Consider the following 18786-nt stretch of genomic DNA (forward strand, 5'->3'; position numbering starts at 1 on the left):
CTAAGGCTACATCTGTTCTGTTTGATACTTAATTCTTTGGTTCAGTCTCCGGACCTGGTCCCCAGTCATTCACATGCGAGTACGCTCATCCACTTGCGTGCTCTCCTTTGGAGCTAACTGGCCACTTCCCCCTAGGAAGAAGCCAGGGCACAGTTCTGGAGGCTGCTGCCTGTGACCAGCATGGATGAGGCTGTGCCACCATCCTTCCCAGCCAGTCCTCAAAAACGGAGCCAGCTCACCATGCTACCACACAGATACCCACGCCACCGAGCACGCAGCACAGTCCCACTGCGCAATGCCATTCAAATGCCACTCAGAACGGCTGCTACGTGGCCTCAGTTTACTTCAAGCATTTTGAACTAAATAAACATAAAGAATAGTCTTTATGATTTAAGGGGCCACCATACGGTGCCACACAGGAGACCTGGGCAAGCGCACCACAGTGCGGATGCCCCCATAGAGGACACGAGGCTGAAGCGATGTGACCACAAGCTCTTCTGCAGCAGCCATCCCTCCAGCCGCAGGTCAGTCCCCCACACTGCTGCCTTCTGTGAGTTAGATCTACGGTGGCACGGGAAGAAGAAAAATCAGGCAGCAATCTTCTGACTCCTGAAATGAGGCGAGGATTGCTCATTCACCTGGATGCAGATAGGCGGTGAGCTGGGGTGAGTCCCGAACGCTGGATGCTCCCCTCCGTCTTTAACCCAACGGCAGACATTTGTAACAGCAGCTGCAATCCAAAAAATGATAACTTTTCAGGATCACACCCAGAACAATAGAAAACAATGAGTTTTGGCCGACTGCCACACAACACACCCTTGATGTGGTAATACTGGAGTCACACATGGCAAGGTGCTCCATGATGAAATATTACATAATCATATTTCATTAAATTATTTTCTAGTGTCATCCTCTGCTTATGATTTTATTATGTTTTCCTTTTCATTGTTTACCTCATTCATGAATTAGCTTTCTGCATTAGTTTTCTGTGGGACAATTTAATCATTTCAGGATGTTTTAAGAGTTATTAATGGAGAAAACATATGAATATTAATGAAATACCATGAAAAGTAAAAAAGTAAAAAAATGTAGATCAATGCTTCACTATATTTCCAGGGAGGACAAAAATGGATCCTTTCCCATCAAAAATAACTATTTCCTATGACTACTAAAAGTGTTAATTACGTATCAGTCTATAAATGCATAATTATAAAAATTGCTCTGCTTTTTTCTTTCATGTGTAGAAGGAACGGGTAGCTGACACTGAACTTGAAATAAGCTTGACTGCATTTTTTTGTAATAATAATACAATTTTTTCTTTGAGCAGGACCATGTCCACAGTTAACAATTGTTCACAGATCTCTTGAAACCTTTACTTCATAGTGTTGCTTAGTGAAGAAGTGGCACGTGAGTTTACCACAAGCTTTCTGTCTCACATACAGATACCAGTGTGCTTCATTCTCTTGAGCTAAGGCAGATGAATCTCATCTATAGCATGCTAAAATTACAGAATAAAGCGGTGAATCCTTGTTTTGCCATGTATTGCAGGAAATTCCGACAGCCTCACCATCCTTGTAGGTGCAAGCTACCTACACTGCATATCCCCCCAGCCCTGACCAAAGGCCAGTTTTCCAAATGAGAGGTGCTAAAAAAACATGGATTAATAAGAATAAAAGCCGGGTACAAAGGAGATGGTAGGAGGGGTGAAAATGTTACACGGAGCTAGTGCAATGGAGAAGACAGGACAAGGAACAGCTCGTTCAAAATGACAGAGAGGGAAGAAACAGCACTGGGAGCCGCAGGAAGAGGAAGCAGAGAATTTTGCTCTCAACAGGGAGAAGATAATAGGTGAGGAAGCTGAACAAGGCCCAAGGACAAGAGAGGGAGTGAGCAGCAGGAAGATTCAGCCATACACACAAAGCACCGTGTTCAGAGGCGCTCCTTCTCCTAGCTGGTCATTGTTCCCTCTTCACAGGAAAGCACCAGGGCAAGAGGAGAGGCGCTACTGTTGCTGCTGGGGATTTTGGCCCCTTTGCGGTCTTCATATAGATGTTTTTTTCTGCATCTCTCTCCCAAAATGTAGCATCTCCTGTGAGGGGTGTCAGGAAGCCGTTGTCACCAGCCAGCCGGAGCAGGGTCAGTGTGAGGAATGCCTCAAAGCCTCAGCTTCCCCCTACCCATCTCCTGACTCTGTCCCCAGCAGGTTAGTGACACAGGCTGCTAAGGAAATCTTGCCACCTGCAGATAGCAGGAGTCATCCCATCCCAGGTGCCATTTGGCCTTGCTATAAACCTGAGTAGGCCAGGACACTGAAAGTATTTGTGTTTCGTGAGTTGCACCAATATAACTGTGTGTGCATAAACACCATCGGTGCGCATGAATCCATCAGTAATCTCTACAAGACTGTGCAATACTGATTGATAAAAGTGCAGGTTGCAAACTTCCAGACAGAGGTGGCTGCACCATTCAGAAGTGGCCTGGGACCTCTCGGGCTGTTGCAGTATCTTGGCAGCCCTGGGGAAAGCCCCACACAGACCTTTGGGATAATGCTTTCTCTAGCTGAAGAGCACTCCCTGCCTGCAGAACAACATCTCCAGCAAGTCTGTGCTTGCTTTCCAAGCGGGGAAGTGCTACAGACTAAAGATACTCTAGGAAAAATCCCTTCTGAAGCAACTTATCAACCTTTTCACCTTGCTTTTTGTTCTCTTGGAGGCCAGCTGATGTTGTTGCTCTCGTTGCTTCCTGAATGACGTCTAAAGCTGCTTAGTAGTGCAGAGCTGACTTGCAAAATTCAAATTTCCAACAAGTTGCATGCCAAAAATGACTCCACAAGAAGCCCCTGTGTAGACTTGCCTTTACCAGTGTGTTAGCAAGAACTGCTTTGACCCTAGCAACAACTGAAAACAGCACCATCTGTCTACTCACCGGTGGATTTCATGATTGCAAAAGTTACATTATTTTCAGATTTTTTAAGGCTCTCATCCCTTAGATGTGAAAAGTGGTAGCTTTATGTTGCTTCTTTTCTACATGTCAGCCTGTGCCAAGGCACAGCATACCTCAGAGTACCTGCAGGGCAGCAGCACAAAGGTAGGATACTGAGCACTGCCAATGCTCTGCACTGTCACCCGTACTTAAAGCTGAAGAAAGTTTGGTAATTTTCAGTCCCCCGGCAAGCTGATACCAAGCCTGGGTTTCCTTTTCTGACCAACAACTAACCAAATACATAAAGAGTTAGGCTTCTTCATAACATCTTTCTGCAGAGACGGCTAACTGTCTTCCCACTTTGCGTTACAGAGATGAGGAAGAAATCACATTGGCCGCTAGTGTCCTGTGTAATAGAACAGGTGGGCAGCCAAGGAAGTAGGTGAACAGTGCAGTAGGGATCCAGATGAAGCTGTGTTTGGGAAACAGACGCCCACTTTCTGTCCTCTCTGATGGAGGCTGAGGGTGTAGTTTGAGGAACACATTTTCAGTGCCAGTTATGCCTTAAACATTTACCGCTTGTGCTGCAAATCCGCTCTGTGCAACCCTCAGGACTCAGCAGACACAAGCTTTTGTGATGCCAACAGGTGAACATAATTTACTTTGTTGGGGTTTTTTTGGGGGGGGGGGGGGGGTGCTACCTTTCAGCTGGATCTGTTCAGTGTTCAGCTACAGGGTTATGCAGGCGCTGATGTCAGCACTGCCCAGGGAAGCAGAGCAGGGGCGGGAGCCAATGGCCAGGTGTGGAGCCAAGATAGCAGCGTGAACGGTTAGCCTGGCTTAGGCACTCCACTGCAACCCACTGTGTAACCTCAGTGTGAGCCTGTAAGTTGGTGGCAAGAAAGGGGGAGGCTGGCTGGAGAGACCAGCAGATGCGGTATGACGAGAGACTCTTCAACATTGAGTTAAATCTTAACTTTGTGGTATATTTCCCAGGGGATGGGTGCCTGTGAAATTAAAAGGAACCGTTTTAACACTTTAGTTACTCTATGCATATAAAAATCAGGCAGGGAATGCTCTCACAAAGACCAACTCATGCGTAGCAGAGCAGGAAATACTCAAACCTGTGTCACAGCCCCAAGCTACGGTGGACGGGCGACACGAAGCAGTAACTACAGCTGGGGAAAGTGGCACGGCTGAGGGAGAGGTGACATGTCCAAACCACTCCTTTTCGTACCAGGCTGGCCAAGATCAGCATGAACCCAGGTACGCTTGCTAGACTCCAAGGTTTTTGAACAAATTAGATCTTTCTCACATTTAATGATCGGCTTGTGAGCCCCTCCCGCCTGGGGGGGGGTGTGTGTGTCGTCTCGCTGACCCCCTGCACCGCCCCTCTTCCCGGACACAGCCCACACACTCGCCAGAAACCCCCACCCAGGGCTCCCGAGCGGGGCGGGCTCTGGGCGCCGGGCGCGGCCCGGTGCCGGGCGAGGCGGCACGCCTGCCGCCAGCACCGGCAGGAGGGCTCACCGAGCGGGTGGCCCTGGCGGGGCCTCGCCCGGTTGTCCGCCCGTTACCGCCCGACGTGCCCCGAGCGGGCCCCAGCTCTTCGCCGCCGCCAGGCAGCTGCCCCGCCAACCGCCGCCGCAGCCGAGCCCCGCGCATGCGCGCCGCGGGGGAGGCACGCAGGGAAAGGCGTCGGTCGGCCCACCGCTCGGGAGTGCGTCCCGGTTGGCCGGGGGGGCGAGCGGTTGGCGGTCGTACCCGGGGCGGCGGCTGAAAGAGACTCGAGGACGGGGGCCCGCTCCATGCGCAAGATGCTGCTGGCCGCGCTCTCCCGGGTGCTGCAGGGTCCGGCCGCTGCCACCGCCGCCGCCGCCGCCGCCGGGAGGACGGTGAGTGCGGCCATTACCTGCCCGACCGGAACGCGGGGGACCAACGGCCCCTGTGTGTGAGGGAAGGCGCCGCCGGCGGGGGGCGGCCCGTACCGCCTCAGCTGTTAGCGTGCCGCTCCTCGCCGCGCCGTCACTCGCCCGGCGCGTGGGCTGGCGCGGGCCCTGCCGGGGCGCGGCGTGGGAGCGGCGTGTCCGGGCCCTCGGAGGCAGGGGCACGGCCGGCAGGCAGCGGCCGCGCTGGGCTCGGCCCGGTGGTACGGCACGGCTGCCGCGGCGGGGTCACGGGTTTGTCCTTTGGAAACAGCCCGGGTGTAACGGCTGGCAGCCGGGCTGTAACGGCTGGCAGTTCGCTTGCTTGGTTCCGGCGGCAAAATATTTTTTTTTTTTTTTTTTAAAAAAGGCTTGGGGTCCCTCCCCGTGTAAAATACCGCGTGAAAATAAAATGGTTGCTGCGTGCAGGAGCTCGCTTTATAAATGCCTTTTATAAGTGCGCAGGGTGTGTTGCTTTGCCAAGCGCCGCTGAAGCAGAAGGCACGGCTGATAACCGCAGGCGCGGTCCGTGCAGCGCCGCTTTTTCTTCACGACGCTGAAATTTGGGACAGACGTGCCACCGGCAGCCCGCCTGCTGTCCCGGCAGGGCAGAGCGTTCCCGCGGCGGTGCCGGCCGGAGCACGGGCCACTTGGAAACTGGCGGCTGTGGCTGCCCTGCCCAGAGACCCTCTGTCTGTTCTGTGCGCAGTAATCTCTTTGCTATACGTATTTTTAGTAGGTACAAAATGTTTTGATTCATTTCTGAACTCCTTTTCTGGGCCCTTTGATTTATTCTGTTTATATATATTTTGACTGTCGGCACAGGTCAGATCCTACACAGGGGGTAAACATACTCTTCTCATTCCGTTCTAAATTCAGCCATCTGACCTTTTTTGAGCTGCTTCACCTTTCTTTGCTCAAACAACACTCTCTTTTCATCGCTTCCTGAATTGTCTTTCAAATTTTTTTATTTTTTTGGCATTAGCGTTTCATTTGTTGTGTTTTATCTCTTTTGTGTGAAAAATCTTCAAAACTTACTTTTACCTTTTCATTGTTCTTATGCCATTATAATGACTGTGGCCATGAGGAAAAATTAACCCTGCTGAAAAAAACTGTTGGCAAGATCAAGTCAGTGTTAAAGGGTACTTTTTGGTGATTGGAAGGCAGCTGCCTTTTTGCCACTGAGAGCAAATCTGTTACTGTACCACTATTCTGAAGTAGCTCACCTACCTAAGCATTCACTTCTTGTGGAAAAAGCAGGTGGGTGACTGGATTCGTGAGAATGACACGAGAGAGCAGATTTACCAGAAGATCTTCCTATGTGTGTTGGGACTATATATCTAAAAGTATTTCCTAATTTACATGTAAAATATCTATATTAAAATTTTTAAATATGGGTGCCTAAAATTAGTTCCTTACTGCAAGTACTTGGCCTGCTCCTGACATACTGCATTTTCCTGGAATTCTGAACTAGATCTGGTTTGGATATCTTAATGTAGATTTTTTGGATCCTAGTGATTGCCAAATATGTAAATATTTGTCTTGAATTGTTCCTATGCATTTATAGTGAAGGTATAAATTACCAAACAAATAGAAGCAGTCTTAATCCATACACAGTATTTTATATATGCTTTGAGCATATTATAAAGTGTATAGATGGATTTCCATGACACAGAGCTTACCTGTAAGGAAACTACCTCTTACAGTGTCCTAGTTGGCTAATAATTTGCTGACTTCTCCTCCCCTATTTGTTTTAGTTACTTAATCTTTTTTTTCTTTTCTTTTTTTTTCTTTCTTTTTTCTTTTTTTTTTTTTTTCCTTCCAAATGCTGCTAACCTAGGGAGCCATTAGTGAGGTAAGGCCTGAATCAGTTTTGTCAAGGTTTGGTTTTGATACATGTACTGGCTGTGTATTAGAACTTTTGTACAGACTCCTCAGTGTTGCTTTTATGTTGTGTTCAGGGCAGGAGGGTTTGACCAGATGGCCTACAGAGGTGCCTTCCAACCTCGGCCATTCTGGGATTCTGCAAACCCCAAACTCTTGATTTACTTCCAGCTCTGGAAGTAAAATAGCTTTTCCTCGCTAATAATACTGATGCATTGTGGTAAACAGGAACTTGGTTTACATTAAAAACTCTAAATATCTAGTCTGATAATGGGGTGGGGGGTGGGATTGTGACTGCTAAATCAAATATGCAACATAGTAGGTAACAAGATGGATTGAGAAATTTCTCTTGGCTTTTTTGCAAGCTTTATACCTGTCAGTCAGACTTTTTTTGGAGACATTGACCTGGATATTCTCAAAAGTTTGAAAGAATGAACCTTCAGCTAAATGTACACAAATTCCATGGTTGAATGAGCTACTGAAATTTATGTGTAACTTAACAATACAATTTTGCCACTAAAGATGTAGTGCATTTCTTATGCTGTGGCCACAACACACGCATGGACAGATGAGTATCATATCTGATGCTGCAGTGAAACTTACTGAAGTTATCTAAAAATGCCGGTAGTTCATTAGTTAATAGCTTGTGCACATTCTTTAAGACAGAACAGTAGTGTCTTTTTAAACATACTTCTTATCTCTCCCCTACCACGCCACCCTTTCTGTTGCTCTGCATTTCATGTATCCTTAGGTATGTCACCTTTTATGTTTCCATATCATTTTTAAGTAGTGGCCGTGCTGTTACCCACTTAAATGATACCCTGTTTCTTCATTGTTATTGCCTTGCATTCCTCCAACTTCTCTTCCTATTGAAAGGAAAGAGTAAGAGCAGTTCGTATTCTAGAAATCTGCTGGTTGGTTGGGTTTTTTCCCCACCCCCCCCCCCCAAGAAATTTTTCGTTCTATCAAGGCGAAATTCCAGTCAGCGCAGAGAGCCATCAAAATCTGCATTGGCTGTGTCTCTGCTCATATAGACAATCTGGCACGTGAAGGGAAAAATACTTATTTTTGTGATTTTTATGCTCTTCACTGTCTTTTGAAGCTTATTGGTTTTATTTTAGATAATCAGGGGTATTACAAATTTAAAATTCTATTTTTCTAATCTTGATTTTAAGTACTGGGTTTTAAAGGGCTTCTAGCGCATACGTACTCTAGTAGAGCGCTCTCTAGTATTATAGGGATATGCCACTGAAGAGTTGCATTCACAAATTATTTCAGTTTGGGAGTACTGTTAGAAATTGTTTGAGAATTCACCTAATTTTGCTTGATAATTCAAATATTGCTCATGTTTTCGTTTTGTCTTTTTTTTTTTAAGGCATCTCGAGTGATGGTAGCATCGCGTAACTATGCAGACTTTGCAAGTGAAGCTACGTTTGAAATTAAGGTAAAGCAGCTGAATACTTCATACTGGCATTCTGTGCAAGCGCTTGTTGTAGATCTTGACATGATGAACTTGCCCCCTTATCTTTTCAATTAGAAAAATACTGTTTGAATTTCCAGAACCAAACCCCTCGCTATCTGGCCTGATTTCTAAATGCAGCTGGAAGTACTGTGCTTGGCAGTATGTAGTAATGTTACTTGTTTCTTAAGAATGTGAAGCTGTGATTCTTTGCAGCTGTGATACTGCAATGCAACTGTGAGAATGGAGTTACAAAGGAGCTAAAGAACCTTATCTGTTCTGAGGGCAAGAGTGTTAATGTTTCCTTAATGCTTTTAAAACAAATAGCTGGTGTTTGTTGCCTACCCTTCTTTCCATCTCCCTTTTGTTTATGGAGTCATAGGTGCTCTGATTGAGGTCTGTATGGATTTTGGAGGAGAAAGTATAGTATCCTTTTTAATGCTTGACTTGGTGCTGCTCAAAAAAATCTGCGTTATATTCTGTCAGCTTTCCACAGTGGCTAGGTCTTAGGAAAAAGCGATGCTTCTATTGGCAGTAGCTTTTGTGCTGGCTTTTCATTCAGGAATTGATAAAAGAAACTCTGAAAGAAATGAGTTAGTTTTCCTTTTACCCACTCCCTGTTTGTCCGTGCCTGTAAAGTATTAAAATTGTTTCACAGGCAGAAGGGAGGGAAAATATGTTTATACGAAAAGTCGTTTCTGAGTAGATACAAGGTTTAACATTTGGTCCTGTGTTGATTACAAGACTCCTAAGTTTCTATTGTTACGTGAACTCTGAAGCAGAGCTGTCTTAAGAGTAGTGTGCACGTGTGTTATATCAAATTCATCTAGGTGTCAGTGGATTTGCTGTGGAGAGACTTTGCTTTAATATAAACTGTCTTTAATCTGTACAGCAGTATTTTGGCCATTTGATCTGTACTGACAGTAATTTGTTTGGTCTGTTCCACTGAACTTGACTGATTTTATTATTTTTTTATTTTTGTTTTGCATGAGTACCTAAAATCAGCCCTCTGTGCAACTCAATAGAGTCCATGGTTTGGGGAGGAAGCTGTACTGTACACACGGTGGTTTTACTGGCAGGGTGGCTGGTGCAGCAGTGGTTTATTACCGCTTGTTAGAAGTGGTGGTAGAAGAGGTGAAGTCCAGTCTTAGGACCAGATCTTATAGAGAGTTTCCTTTGTGAAACAGTTTGTCTGTCTTGTCTCTTCACTAAGCCTCTGTAGCTCTTACCAAGTATTTGGCATGCAACAACCATGGAAATGTGTTTTTCCAGTATTTTGTGAGGACTTTAGTTCATCTACTGCTAGTAGGAACAACAAGGCTTCATTTCATGAGTGGAAATCTGTCTTTATTAAAAGTCAAGCTTGTGTTTCCCTGAATTTGAAAGTAGTGCACAAACTTTACAGTTATTTTGACCTATGAATTTAGGTTTTGCTGGCTTTCTTTTTCAAAAGATATTAAAATCTGAATTTGAAAATGGCACATCATAAAAAAAAATTAAGTGATATTCATAAATAGGATTAATTACTTTCAAAAAAATGACTATTTGTTCAACTTTGCAGAAATGTGATCTCCATCGCCTGGAAGAAGGCCCTAGTACCACAGCAGTGATGACTCGAGAGGAGGGGCTCCATTACTACAAGACAATGCAGACCATACGACGCATGGAGCTGAAGTCTGACCAGCTGTACAAGCAGAAGATTATTCGTGGCTTCTGCCACTTATATGATGGTCAGGTGAGAATTTTTTTTCCAAGAGGTTTATTTTGTCTTACGTTACTTAATGTAGAGATTTGAATAGAGTGGAGAGTAAATCTAGAACTGAGTATCTACATACAATGTCTGAAGTTTTAGCTGGATCCATGATTTAGTTCATTATTTCTTTAATAACAATGTCTTAGCACACAAGAGAATCCCTGAGATCTTGGGACAGCAATAGGAAGAGAGAGAAGGCAAGGTGCAGCTGAAGATCAGCTGAACGTGAGGAATGAGCAACTGCAGCGTATTAAATTCAACAGATTTGGAGGCGCACATCCTCCTCCTCAAGCTTCATTGATGTTTTTTGTTCCAGCATCTCACAAGTCATGTGCCCGCTAAAAAGCAGCAGCCAGGAGAAGGAGCTTCATGAACTTAGTGAAACTTTGCTGTCTGTCCATTCCCCTCTGCCATTTTTGAATTGCAGTTGTTTAGATGCTTCATTTGGGAGATGGGTGTAGAAAAAGTCTGCGGAGTTTTGCAGCTTCTAGTTCCCCTCCTGTCTGCTTTTGTTAGTCGCAGTCAGGTTGGAATTTAGAGCCTAAGGCTGTTGTAGCTCCAGGCCTGCGGCCCCTTGGGATTTAAGGTAGTCTCCTATATCTGTGCTCTTCCTGTTTTCTGCTGATATTTGATGTATGGGGAACCATAGCTAGCCCTTGCCACACAGCTGACTGGAAGTTGTGTGCTTTTCTTCATTGCTAAGCTTACTTTTCCTTTGTAACAGGAGGCTTGCTGTGTGGGGCTTGAAGTTGCCATAAAGCCTACAGACCATGTGATAACAGCTTACAGAGCTCATGGCTTTACCTATGCACGAGGAGTGCCAGTTCGAGAAATTCTTGCTGAACTTACAGGTTTGTGCTAAGTAAAATGAGGATTTGCATGCTGCTGTACTTGTGTCAGAATTTTTTATTCAAAATCAAAATGATGTTGATGCACAAAGTATACTGGGGCTTCAGAAGCAGTTTAGTGACATAGCAGAATAAATCAATTTTACAATTTTATGATGCAACCACTTTTTAATATAAAACATTAAGTCATAAGGAATATTTAAGTGCTGGTACTACACAAATTCAGAAGTTTTTTCTTGGTACCATATGCTGTATTTGTTGTGCTGCAGCAGCTTGTTTAAATGGAACTTGCTGGTGGTAGGCATTTGTTCTCAATAGGACAGGGCATTACCCTCCCTAGGAGACAGACTTGGATTTTCAGAATTACGCTGCTGAAGTCTTAGGAAGACTGGTAAACACTGCCTGTAATGATAAACTGAATGGTTTGGGAAAATTTGACTGTAACAAGAATATTAAGTGGTAATCTAGACAGATCTAAGATGTTGCAGAAAGGAGGGATGGTTATTCACAATAGAGTCGTAGGTGCAGCAGGGAAGAGAAGAGAGGATCAGCCTGCTGAACTCTTAGAGCTCTGTGAACGGATGCCAGAAGTGAAAAATGAACAAGGAATTTGAAGACCTTTATGAATCATTGGTATAATAAAGACTTGATCTGAGAATTTGCATGCTTGAAACGTTAGTACAGGAAGGCATGTTTTGGAGGTATGGTTTCGTATACTAAGAATGTATGTGTGCGTTAAGAATGCATATTCATAACGTGCACGAAAGCCCAGAATCTAGTGATGATCGACTTGCCAAGTGTCACTGGATACTGATAAGAGAGAAAGTAAAGGAGGAGATGTCATGAGTGAAGTCTACTATTGGCCCTGAAACTACAAATATCAGTGATGATGTGAGGGTTTTTTTCTTTATTTCTTTTCATGGCACACATCATCTTCTATAGCATTACGCTTGGTTTTAGTGGGGTTCTTTTAATTGGGAAAGAGCAGCTGCAGTACAGAGACTGTTCTACGAAATGACGCTTGGGACAAGTTTCTAGAGAGGAGTGCTGCTAGAGCTGATTCTTGCAAACAAAGATCTTGACTGAAAATGCCAAACAAAGACAACCTGAGTTACAATGACCAGGAAATGACAGAATTAAAAAGTCTTTGAAGGAGCAGGAAGCAGAGTCACCCAAAATAAGACTAGTGGATAAGATCCTATAGGAAACAAACTATAGAAAAGGACTTTTCAGGAGAATCGATGATTCCCTGACAAATGGGTTTGTGTACTAAGAAAAGTAGAAAGTGTAGCAAAAAGTGACATTGGTCAATCAGGAGTTCTTAAATACTTTCTAAAATACAAGAAAGGATTGTACAAAAAATGGAGGGACATTACTGAAGTTAAATTACACTTAGGAAAAATAGTTTTCTGATTAAAATTAGATGATTCTTTTTTTTTTTTTTTTCTTTTTTGCTTTGGCCCTAGCTGGCAGAATCCGTAAAAGCTCACATGAAACCAATTCATAAGCATATGAAAGGCATGAGAAAGATGAATAATAAAAATGATCCACTATTAAGTAAGAAAGAGAAGTACAGATTCCAGAAAGAGATCCAGCCTTCAACTTCTAAAATAAACACCAAGGCTAAGGCAAAAAAGCCAACCAAACAAGCTGTGCTTATTAGAAATAAAATACAAGTCTCTGTGGCTAGTAACAAGACAGATTAGTATAAGAAATTGAGTGGGCTGATGAGAAATTCTGTGTTCTTAGATCAGCTCACCTAAATAGGGTTTGTTGTAATGCTTCATGGACGACTAGTTATCTTCAAACTACAGCTTGAATAAAGCTGGGCTAGGTGACTTTTTGATGTTTATCCTGGGGTGGGATGGGGAGCTGTTGGTTCTTTGGGTTTGGGCTGTTGTTTTTTTTTTTAATGTCCTCTCTGTAATTTTTACTTCTGGTTATCGTCATGGGGAAGACAAGTGTAGATGATTGCAACTAATTTGGAACAGTTGTTCCTACCTTTCTTGTGGAAGCCAAAAGTAATAAGGACTGTTTATACTACTTCTTACAGATTACATATATGAGAAATATAGACCATGTTGGCTATTAAACCCCGCCCCCATGTTTATCAGAAAGTGCTTTTGTATAGTAGGACACTGAAACTTCTTGGTTGGTTTTAAAATTTCTTCTTAGTCTCATTCTGTATTTCCTGAATTATGTTTTCATTATCGTTCTCTTTTTTCCTCCTTCTCTTATTTGTTTTGTGATACATTTAACTGTAAACTCTTTGGGGAGAGGCCATTGTGTCTTAACTCCACATAGATCTAATGACAACAACATGGTCTTAGTGTTACTACCTTTAGGAACTGAATTAGATGTTCCCATTTGGACAGTATTTTTCCTTCAAAACAATAAATTGCTTGTTATTCGTGTTGCAGGTCGAAAAGGAGGATGTGTGAAGGGAAAAGGAGGATCAATGCATATGTATACCAAAAACTTCTATGGTGGCAATGGTATTGTTGGTGCTCAGGTATATACATGACTTCTACTTCAAAGCACAAGTTGCATTTGGCTCGTGTCCTGTGCCAGTGTTTCCTCTCAGTTTTTGTGGTGTGAGCTTGTATGCAGATACCGTTGCTCTGTGGCTATTAAATCCATTATGTCTTTATTCTGGTTTGCTCACTGTTTTGTAAACTGTAGCAAAAATGAAGCAAATTGAGAATATAGTTAGTGTTTATGTTTTGGCTGTAATACAGATTGGAACAAATGGAAGTGGGTTGTTAACAACTTGTTTGTTGAGCAGATCTCTAACAGTGTAAATGTCTCTTTATAGTTCACAAGCTGCCTGTCTCCAACTCCTCTAAACATTGTTCTAAAATTTCGGTTTGTCTGTACTCTGTGATAGGTTCCTCTTGGAGCTGGGATTGCGCTGGCCTGTAAATACTTCGGTAAAAATGAAATCTGTCTGACCTTATATGGGGATGGTGCAGCCAATCAGGTAAACGAGCTTTGTCTAGCATGGCTTTGTGAGGAGTGTGACTGTGGGTAATCAATTTTCCTTCTGTGAACTGTGAGCTCTGCATTTCCACCGAGTAGTGGGAGAGCACCTCTCACCCTGTCAGTGTAGTACCTGCAACCCAGGCAACATCTGACTTGGAACTCACGCTGAGATTTGTGTGTTGGGCTTTCTGTTGTGAGGATGCTTTGTTAAAGGAGGCCACTGATGCTGAAAAAGCAATCCTGGAGAGAGAAGACAATGTACACCCTCTGTCCTACAGTCCACTGCAGTTTTTCTTAGGGCTTTTGTTGGGAAGTGCTGTTCACAGAGACAAACGTCATGTAGGTGGCTGGGCAAATTTTGGAGTCTAGCACCTCTTACTTGTGTTGTCTTAGGCCTTTGAGTAGGAGTGTGTTTCAAGAACTGTGTAGTCCTCAGAGGGGTGAGTCAGATGAACAGTTAGAAGTTAATTGCTAGATGCTCTTTCTGTATCAGGAATGTAGCATGTGCTTGGATTTTTTTTATCATGTTTTGGACCTGTGTAAATGTCTGTTCTTCACCACCCCCATTTTGAACTCTGCCCTTGTTGCTGGAGTGGAGGGAAAGCTGCTCAGCTCCTTCCCTTCTGGAGCGCTCTAGATACCGCGGGAGTGAGTGGGGCTAATGGTTAATTATGTGAGCACTGCGCGAGTCATGGGAGGAGGGGTTTCCAGTTGCGCATGGCTCACCTAAGTGTTGTGACGCGCTGAAGTCTCTGTGCTGTAAGGAGAGCTCTGAACCAAAGCAGTGAAGATGACAGTGCTGCTGAATAGGGAGAAACATGTAACTTACATTTCTGAAGACAGAGGAGAGGACAGAGCATCTCACAGAGCCACTTACTATTGACGTTCCAGCCAGTCTCTTCATGTTATCAGCAGAGACATTAAGCCTGATAAGAAATTGGTGGTTTAGAGTGTATACCGTTGATATAATTTCCCACTTTCAAAACACAGGTGGAGATCTCAGTTCTTGGTTTTTCCCTGTCTTTGACTTAGAGTAGCAGGGCTGATGCAGTCACTGTGGTTGAACTTTTCTTTTACTTTGCTGTAGCAGCATCCTGCCAGATTAATCATCAATTGTGAAGTTTTTTATGACTGTTGCTGCAATACTTCAGTTAAAGTTGAAGGTTTTGTGCTACCTTAACACAGATACTGATATAGGTTTAAAAATTAAGTTCTATAAACTATTAGTTGAGATGAAGGTTACCTCATATAGTGTAGCTTCTCTCTTATTCCTGGCGAGCTGCAGCAAGTGGCTGGTTTCAGATCACTTTTAGTATTAAAATTTCTCCTAGCTAGACCTCTGCAACTGAAAGATTTTCAGTAGAGCCTAAGGCTTGAAGGCTGAGCTCCCTGTCCAGACGTAACTTGCTCTTTTTCTTTCAGGGCCAGATATTTGAAACCTACAATATGGCCGCCTTATGGAAGTTGCCTTGTATTTTTATCTGTGAGAACAATCGGTATGGAATGGGAACTTCGGTTGAAAGAGCTGCAGCCAGTACTGACTACTACAAAAGAGGAGACTTCATTCCAGGGCTCAGGGTGAGTACAGCCCCAGCTTTTTTTTGAGGGGAGTGGGGGGATGTGCGTGCACATACCTGCACAATACATACATATGTATGCATTTCTTTTATTTATAAATACATTTATAAGTATTTTTTTAAATGTAGGAAAATTTGAAACTGAGTTCCTATTGCACTTGTGGAAGTACTGAAATTGGAAGTTTGGCGTTTGGCATTTTTTTGCCTCAACTTGTAGTTTCTGTTTATCAGGTGGATGGCATGGATGTTCTCTGCGTTCGAGAAGCGGCAAAGTTTGCAGCCGAGTACTGTAGAGCTGGAAAAGTGAGTCTGTAATAGCCATTCCTTTTCCATAGGTGAAATTCTTAGATTATTGCTGCATAAAAAGTTCCTCATCTAGCCCATTTTCTTCAGTCACTGTTGAAACTTTATTTGACCTTTATTTCACCTTTATTTCTGTTTTTCTCCACAGTATTGAACCTGTAAGCAATTGAGCGGTTCTTTCTTTAATTTTTTTACAATTTATTAACATGCAATTGGTATTAACCAAGCATTAAAAAAAAAAAACAAAAAAAAAACCAAAAACCATGTATCCTGATACTCTGTCATCTTTTTCCCCATTTTTACCCCAGTTAAATTCTGTTGCGAAAGGTGTTCTGACTATCAGGCAGTTGTGTTCTTTGTGAAGAGATTAATTAGGGGAGGCATCAAGGAAAGTAGTAATCATTCTATATTTACAACAAATGGAAAGTGAAGTAAAAGTTTTGTGAGTCAGCATTAGTGTCTGTTACCCAAGTATGATACACTGGTTTGGCAGATTTTTAATATTTGGTGAAATAATGTTTGCACTAGGAACGTACAACAGAACAGAAAAAAGTTCACACAGAAGAATAAGCTTCTGCGAGTTACAATCTTACAGTGAAACAACAGGCAATTTGAAATAGTCTGAGTAATGGTGGAATGACATTAGAAGGGAAGAAATTGTTTAATGCTGCTCAGTAAGAACATGAGAATAAGTGCTTACGATATCAACATAGGCTTTCATTTGAAAAGAGTTAAGTTTCATTTTACTAGTTGTGATAATGTTATGTAAATTAAACTGAGAAGAACCATTGAATTAAAATCGTTCATCACTGGTGCAATTCACCTATAGTAAATACTTGCTGCTATAACAACAAATTGGTCACTCAGGGTGGTAACACTCTCTGTGTTGTTCTTTCTTTTTAAGGGTCCTATTGTGATGGAGTTACAGACGTACCGTTATCATGGCCACAGTATGAGTGACCCTGGAATAAGGTACTGTGACGTTCTTTCTTGGCATTCACTGAAAACAGTTAAGTATTGATGGTCAAAATTCTGAAACTCTTGGATTCAATGTTTAAATCCATTGTGAAGTGCATATAAAGGTTATGATGAAATTGCTATGAGCAGTCTGATCACTCATCTCATCGCTCAGTTGATAATCTGTGGCCATGTAACATACTTGTTTTACTTGCAGTATTAAGAGATTTAGTTTTAGAACAAGCACAAAGTCAATTAAACTTCTGTGCTTTCTATTAATGAATTCTGCTTTCAGTGTGACTTTAGGGTGTGTTCTAATTGAGCTTTGACTGAAAAGCAGCATGCTTTTCCAAGGTTTTTAGAGTATTTTAAATCCTGTAAGCTAAAATTATAGGAACAGTTTGGACTGTCCAGTCAAGTGGACCACTTCTTAAAAATGCAAATGTACAGGTGCCAAAAAGACTCGGGCATTGTGCCAGCTGACAAATCTGAATTGATCTACGTGAAGCAGAGGTGTATCCCAACGCTTCGTTGGGAACTCGTAGCGAATTGGAAGCATGCAGCAAGTCATCTAGGCCCGCCTTAGGGGAGATGGGAGGGAGGAAATACGACCCCTCAGTAGGAACTGTCTCAGGCTGGGATTGCTCCCCTTTCCCTGCCCACACTATATTCGAGTCTGGAGCTACTTCAGCTCGGTTGCCACTTACAGATGTAAGAAGTGTTTTAGATGTAGCTGTGCCACCCTTTGAGTGATAAATGTCGCTGTATTTTTCATTGCATTCCTGACAATTCTTTGGTCGCAGTGAGCTGTGTCCAGAACCTCACCTCTGTTCAAGGATACCACTGAAGTTCTTCATGTCTTTGCTTGTCTTGCTCCTAGCTATCGTACTAGAGAAGAAATTCAAGAAGTGAGAAGCAAAAGTGATCCCATTACTTTGCTGAAGGACAGAATGGTCAACAGTAACCTTGCTAGTGTTGAAGAATTAAAGGTATGGCTTTTAGTTGCTCTTTTAAGCAAGCTCTTGAGCCTTCACACAGGCTCAAGATCTCTGAACGGCACATCATAGGGCAGCGTGCATCACTTGTTCTTTGAAGGTCTTCAAAGTTTGTTTTAACATCACTTTTATTGGTGAAGTTGAAGTTTTGTTGCAGACCAGCTAATGAAGTTGCACTCTGCTGGAAAGGTGTTTTGCTGTTGTGTGCTGAGTGTAACTCAGCAGTGCAAGGCTGTGTGTTTCAAATACAGCTCTTGTCATATACTAACATGTAGAAATCAAAATTGCCCAGCCTTTCTTGACTACCTAGGCAGCGGGTAAGTCTCTGAAAGGGAAATTATCAGTAGTGAAAAATCCTAGTGAAGGAGCCAGGAGCCCTCTAAGCAAATGTTGTACTTTCATGAACTGTTTAAAAAACATTGACAGTGACACTCTCAGTGTTTCGAAGAATCAGAGTTGAAAATGTAGAGGCTCAGTGGAGCCACATTCCTCTGGCAATAAGTTACTGGTACTACCCAAAAGGGACAAATGCTGCAGTTTAGTAGGGAGGGAGTTTTCACAGGGTTTTAATTTATGTTTATAGACAGTGTTAACAGTAATTCTGACCAATACTTAATCATTGCATTTAAATTCAAAATTATGATGCTTTTTCTGAGCTGTCTTCTAATAAGCATCCATTTTTGGTTTAGGAAATTGATGTGGCAGTAAGGAAGGAGATCGAGGAAGCTGCTCAGTTTGCTACCACTGACCCAGAGCCACCATTGGAAGAACTAGGTAACCACATCTACTTCAACGAGCCACCCTTTGAAGTGCGTGGCCCAAACCAGTGGATAAGGTACAAGTCTGTCAGCTAAAGGCCTTTCTGTTCATAAGAATAAGTGAATGCTTTTACAGGAACTACAATGATTCAGAAACAACCTTTAAGCTTATTTAAAAGCTCTTTCAAAAGAGGAAGCGTGTAGGGAAATCCATCTTGGTATGGATTTTCTTAAACATGCTGAATGTTGTTTCAGAAGGAGCTAAATTAAGAGAAAGCAGTGGTTTATTTAAATTGCTATATATTTGTTTTACTGACTTTTCTTTGGATTGCTGTATGTGTTATGTACAGTGTAAAAAAAAAAAAATATTAAACTTCAACAACATTTATCTAGTGGTCTGTTTGCTTTGTTTCTTGATGAACC

The 18786-nt window shown here is 42.9% G+C and overlaps 1 protein-coding gene across 6 annotated transcripts; it reads left to right on the plus strand.

Moving 5' to 3' along the window:
* Positions 1 to 4610: 4610 nt before the first annotated feature.
* PDHA1 (pyruvate dehydrogenase E1 subunit alpha 1) lies at positions 4611 to 18751 on the plus strand. 6 transcript variants are annotated; one of them, XM_050915203.1, is made up of 13 exons: positions 4611 to 4781; positions 6034 to 6048; positions 6688 to 6702; positions 8107 to 8175; positions 9752 to 9925; positions 10668 to 10794; positions 13212 to 13303; positions 13679 to 13771; positions 15196 to 15351; positions 15582 to 15653; positions 16558 to 16625; positions 17491 to 17599; positions 18295 to 18751. In XM_050915203.1, exons 1-13 carry the CDS (start codon positions 4731 to 4733, stop codon positions 18457 to 18459), a joined length of 1206 nt encoding a protein of 401 aa, XP_050771160.1. In that variant the 5' UTR covers positions 4611 to 4730; the 3' UTR covers positions 18460 to 18751. The 6 variants fall into 6 exon arrangements, with proteins under 6 accessions (XP_050771160.1, XP_050771156.1, XP_050771161.1 ...); XM_050915199.1 differs by lacking the exon at positions 6034 to 6048 and having other exon boundaries at positions 4611 to 4817; XM_050915202.1 differs by lacking the exon at positions 6688 to 6702 and having other exon boundaries at positions 4612 to 4781.
* Positions 18752 to 18786: the final 35 nt, after the last annotated feature.

Source organism: Gymnogyps californianus, chromosome 1, assembly GCF_018139145.2.
Source record: "Gymnogyps californianus isolate 813 chromosome 1, ASM1813914v2, whole genome shotgun sequence".
Lineage (NCBI taxonomy): Eukaryota > Metazoa > Chordata > Aves > Accipitriformes > Cathartidae > Gymnogyps > Gymnogyps californianus.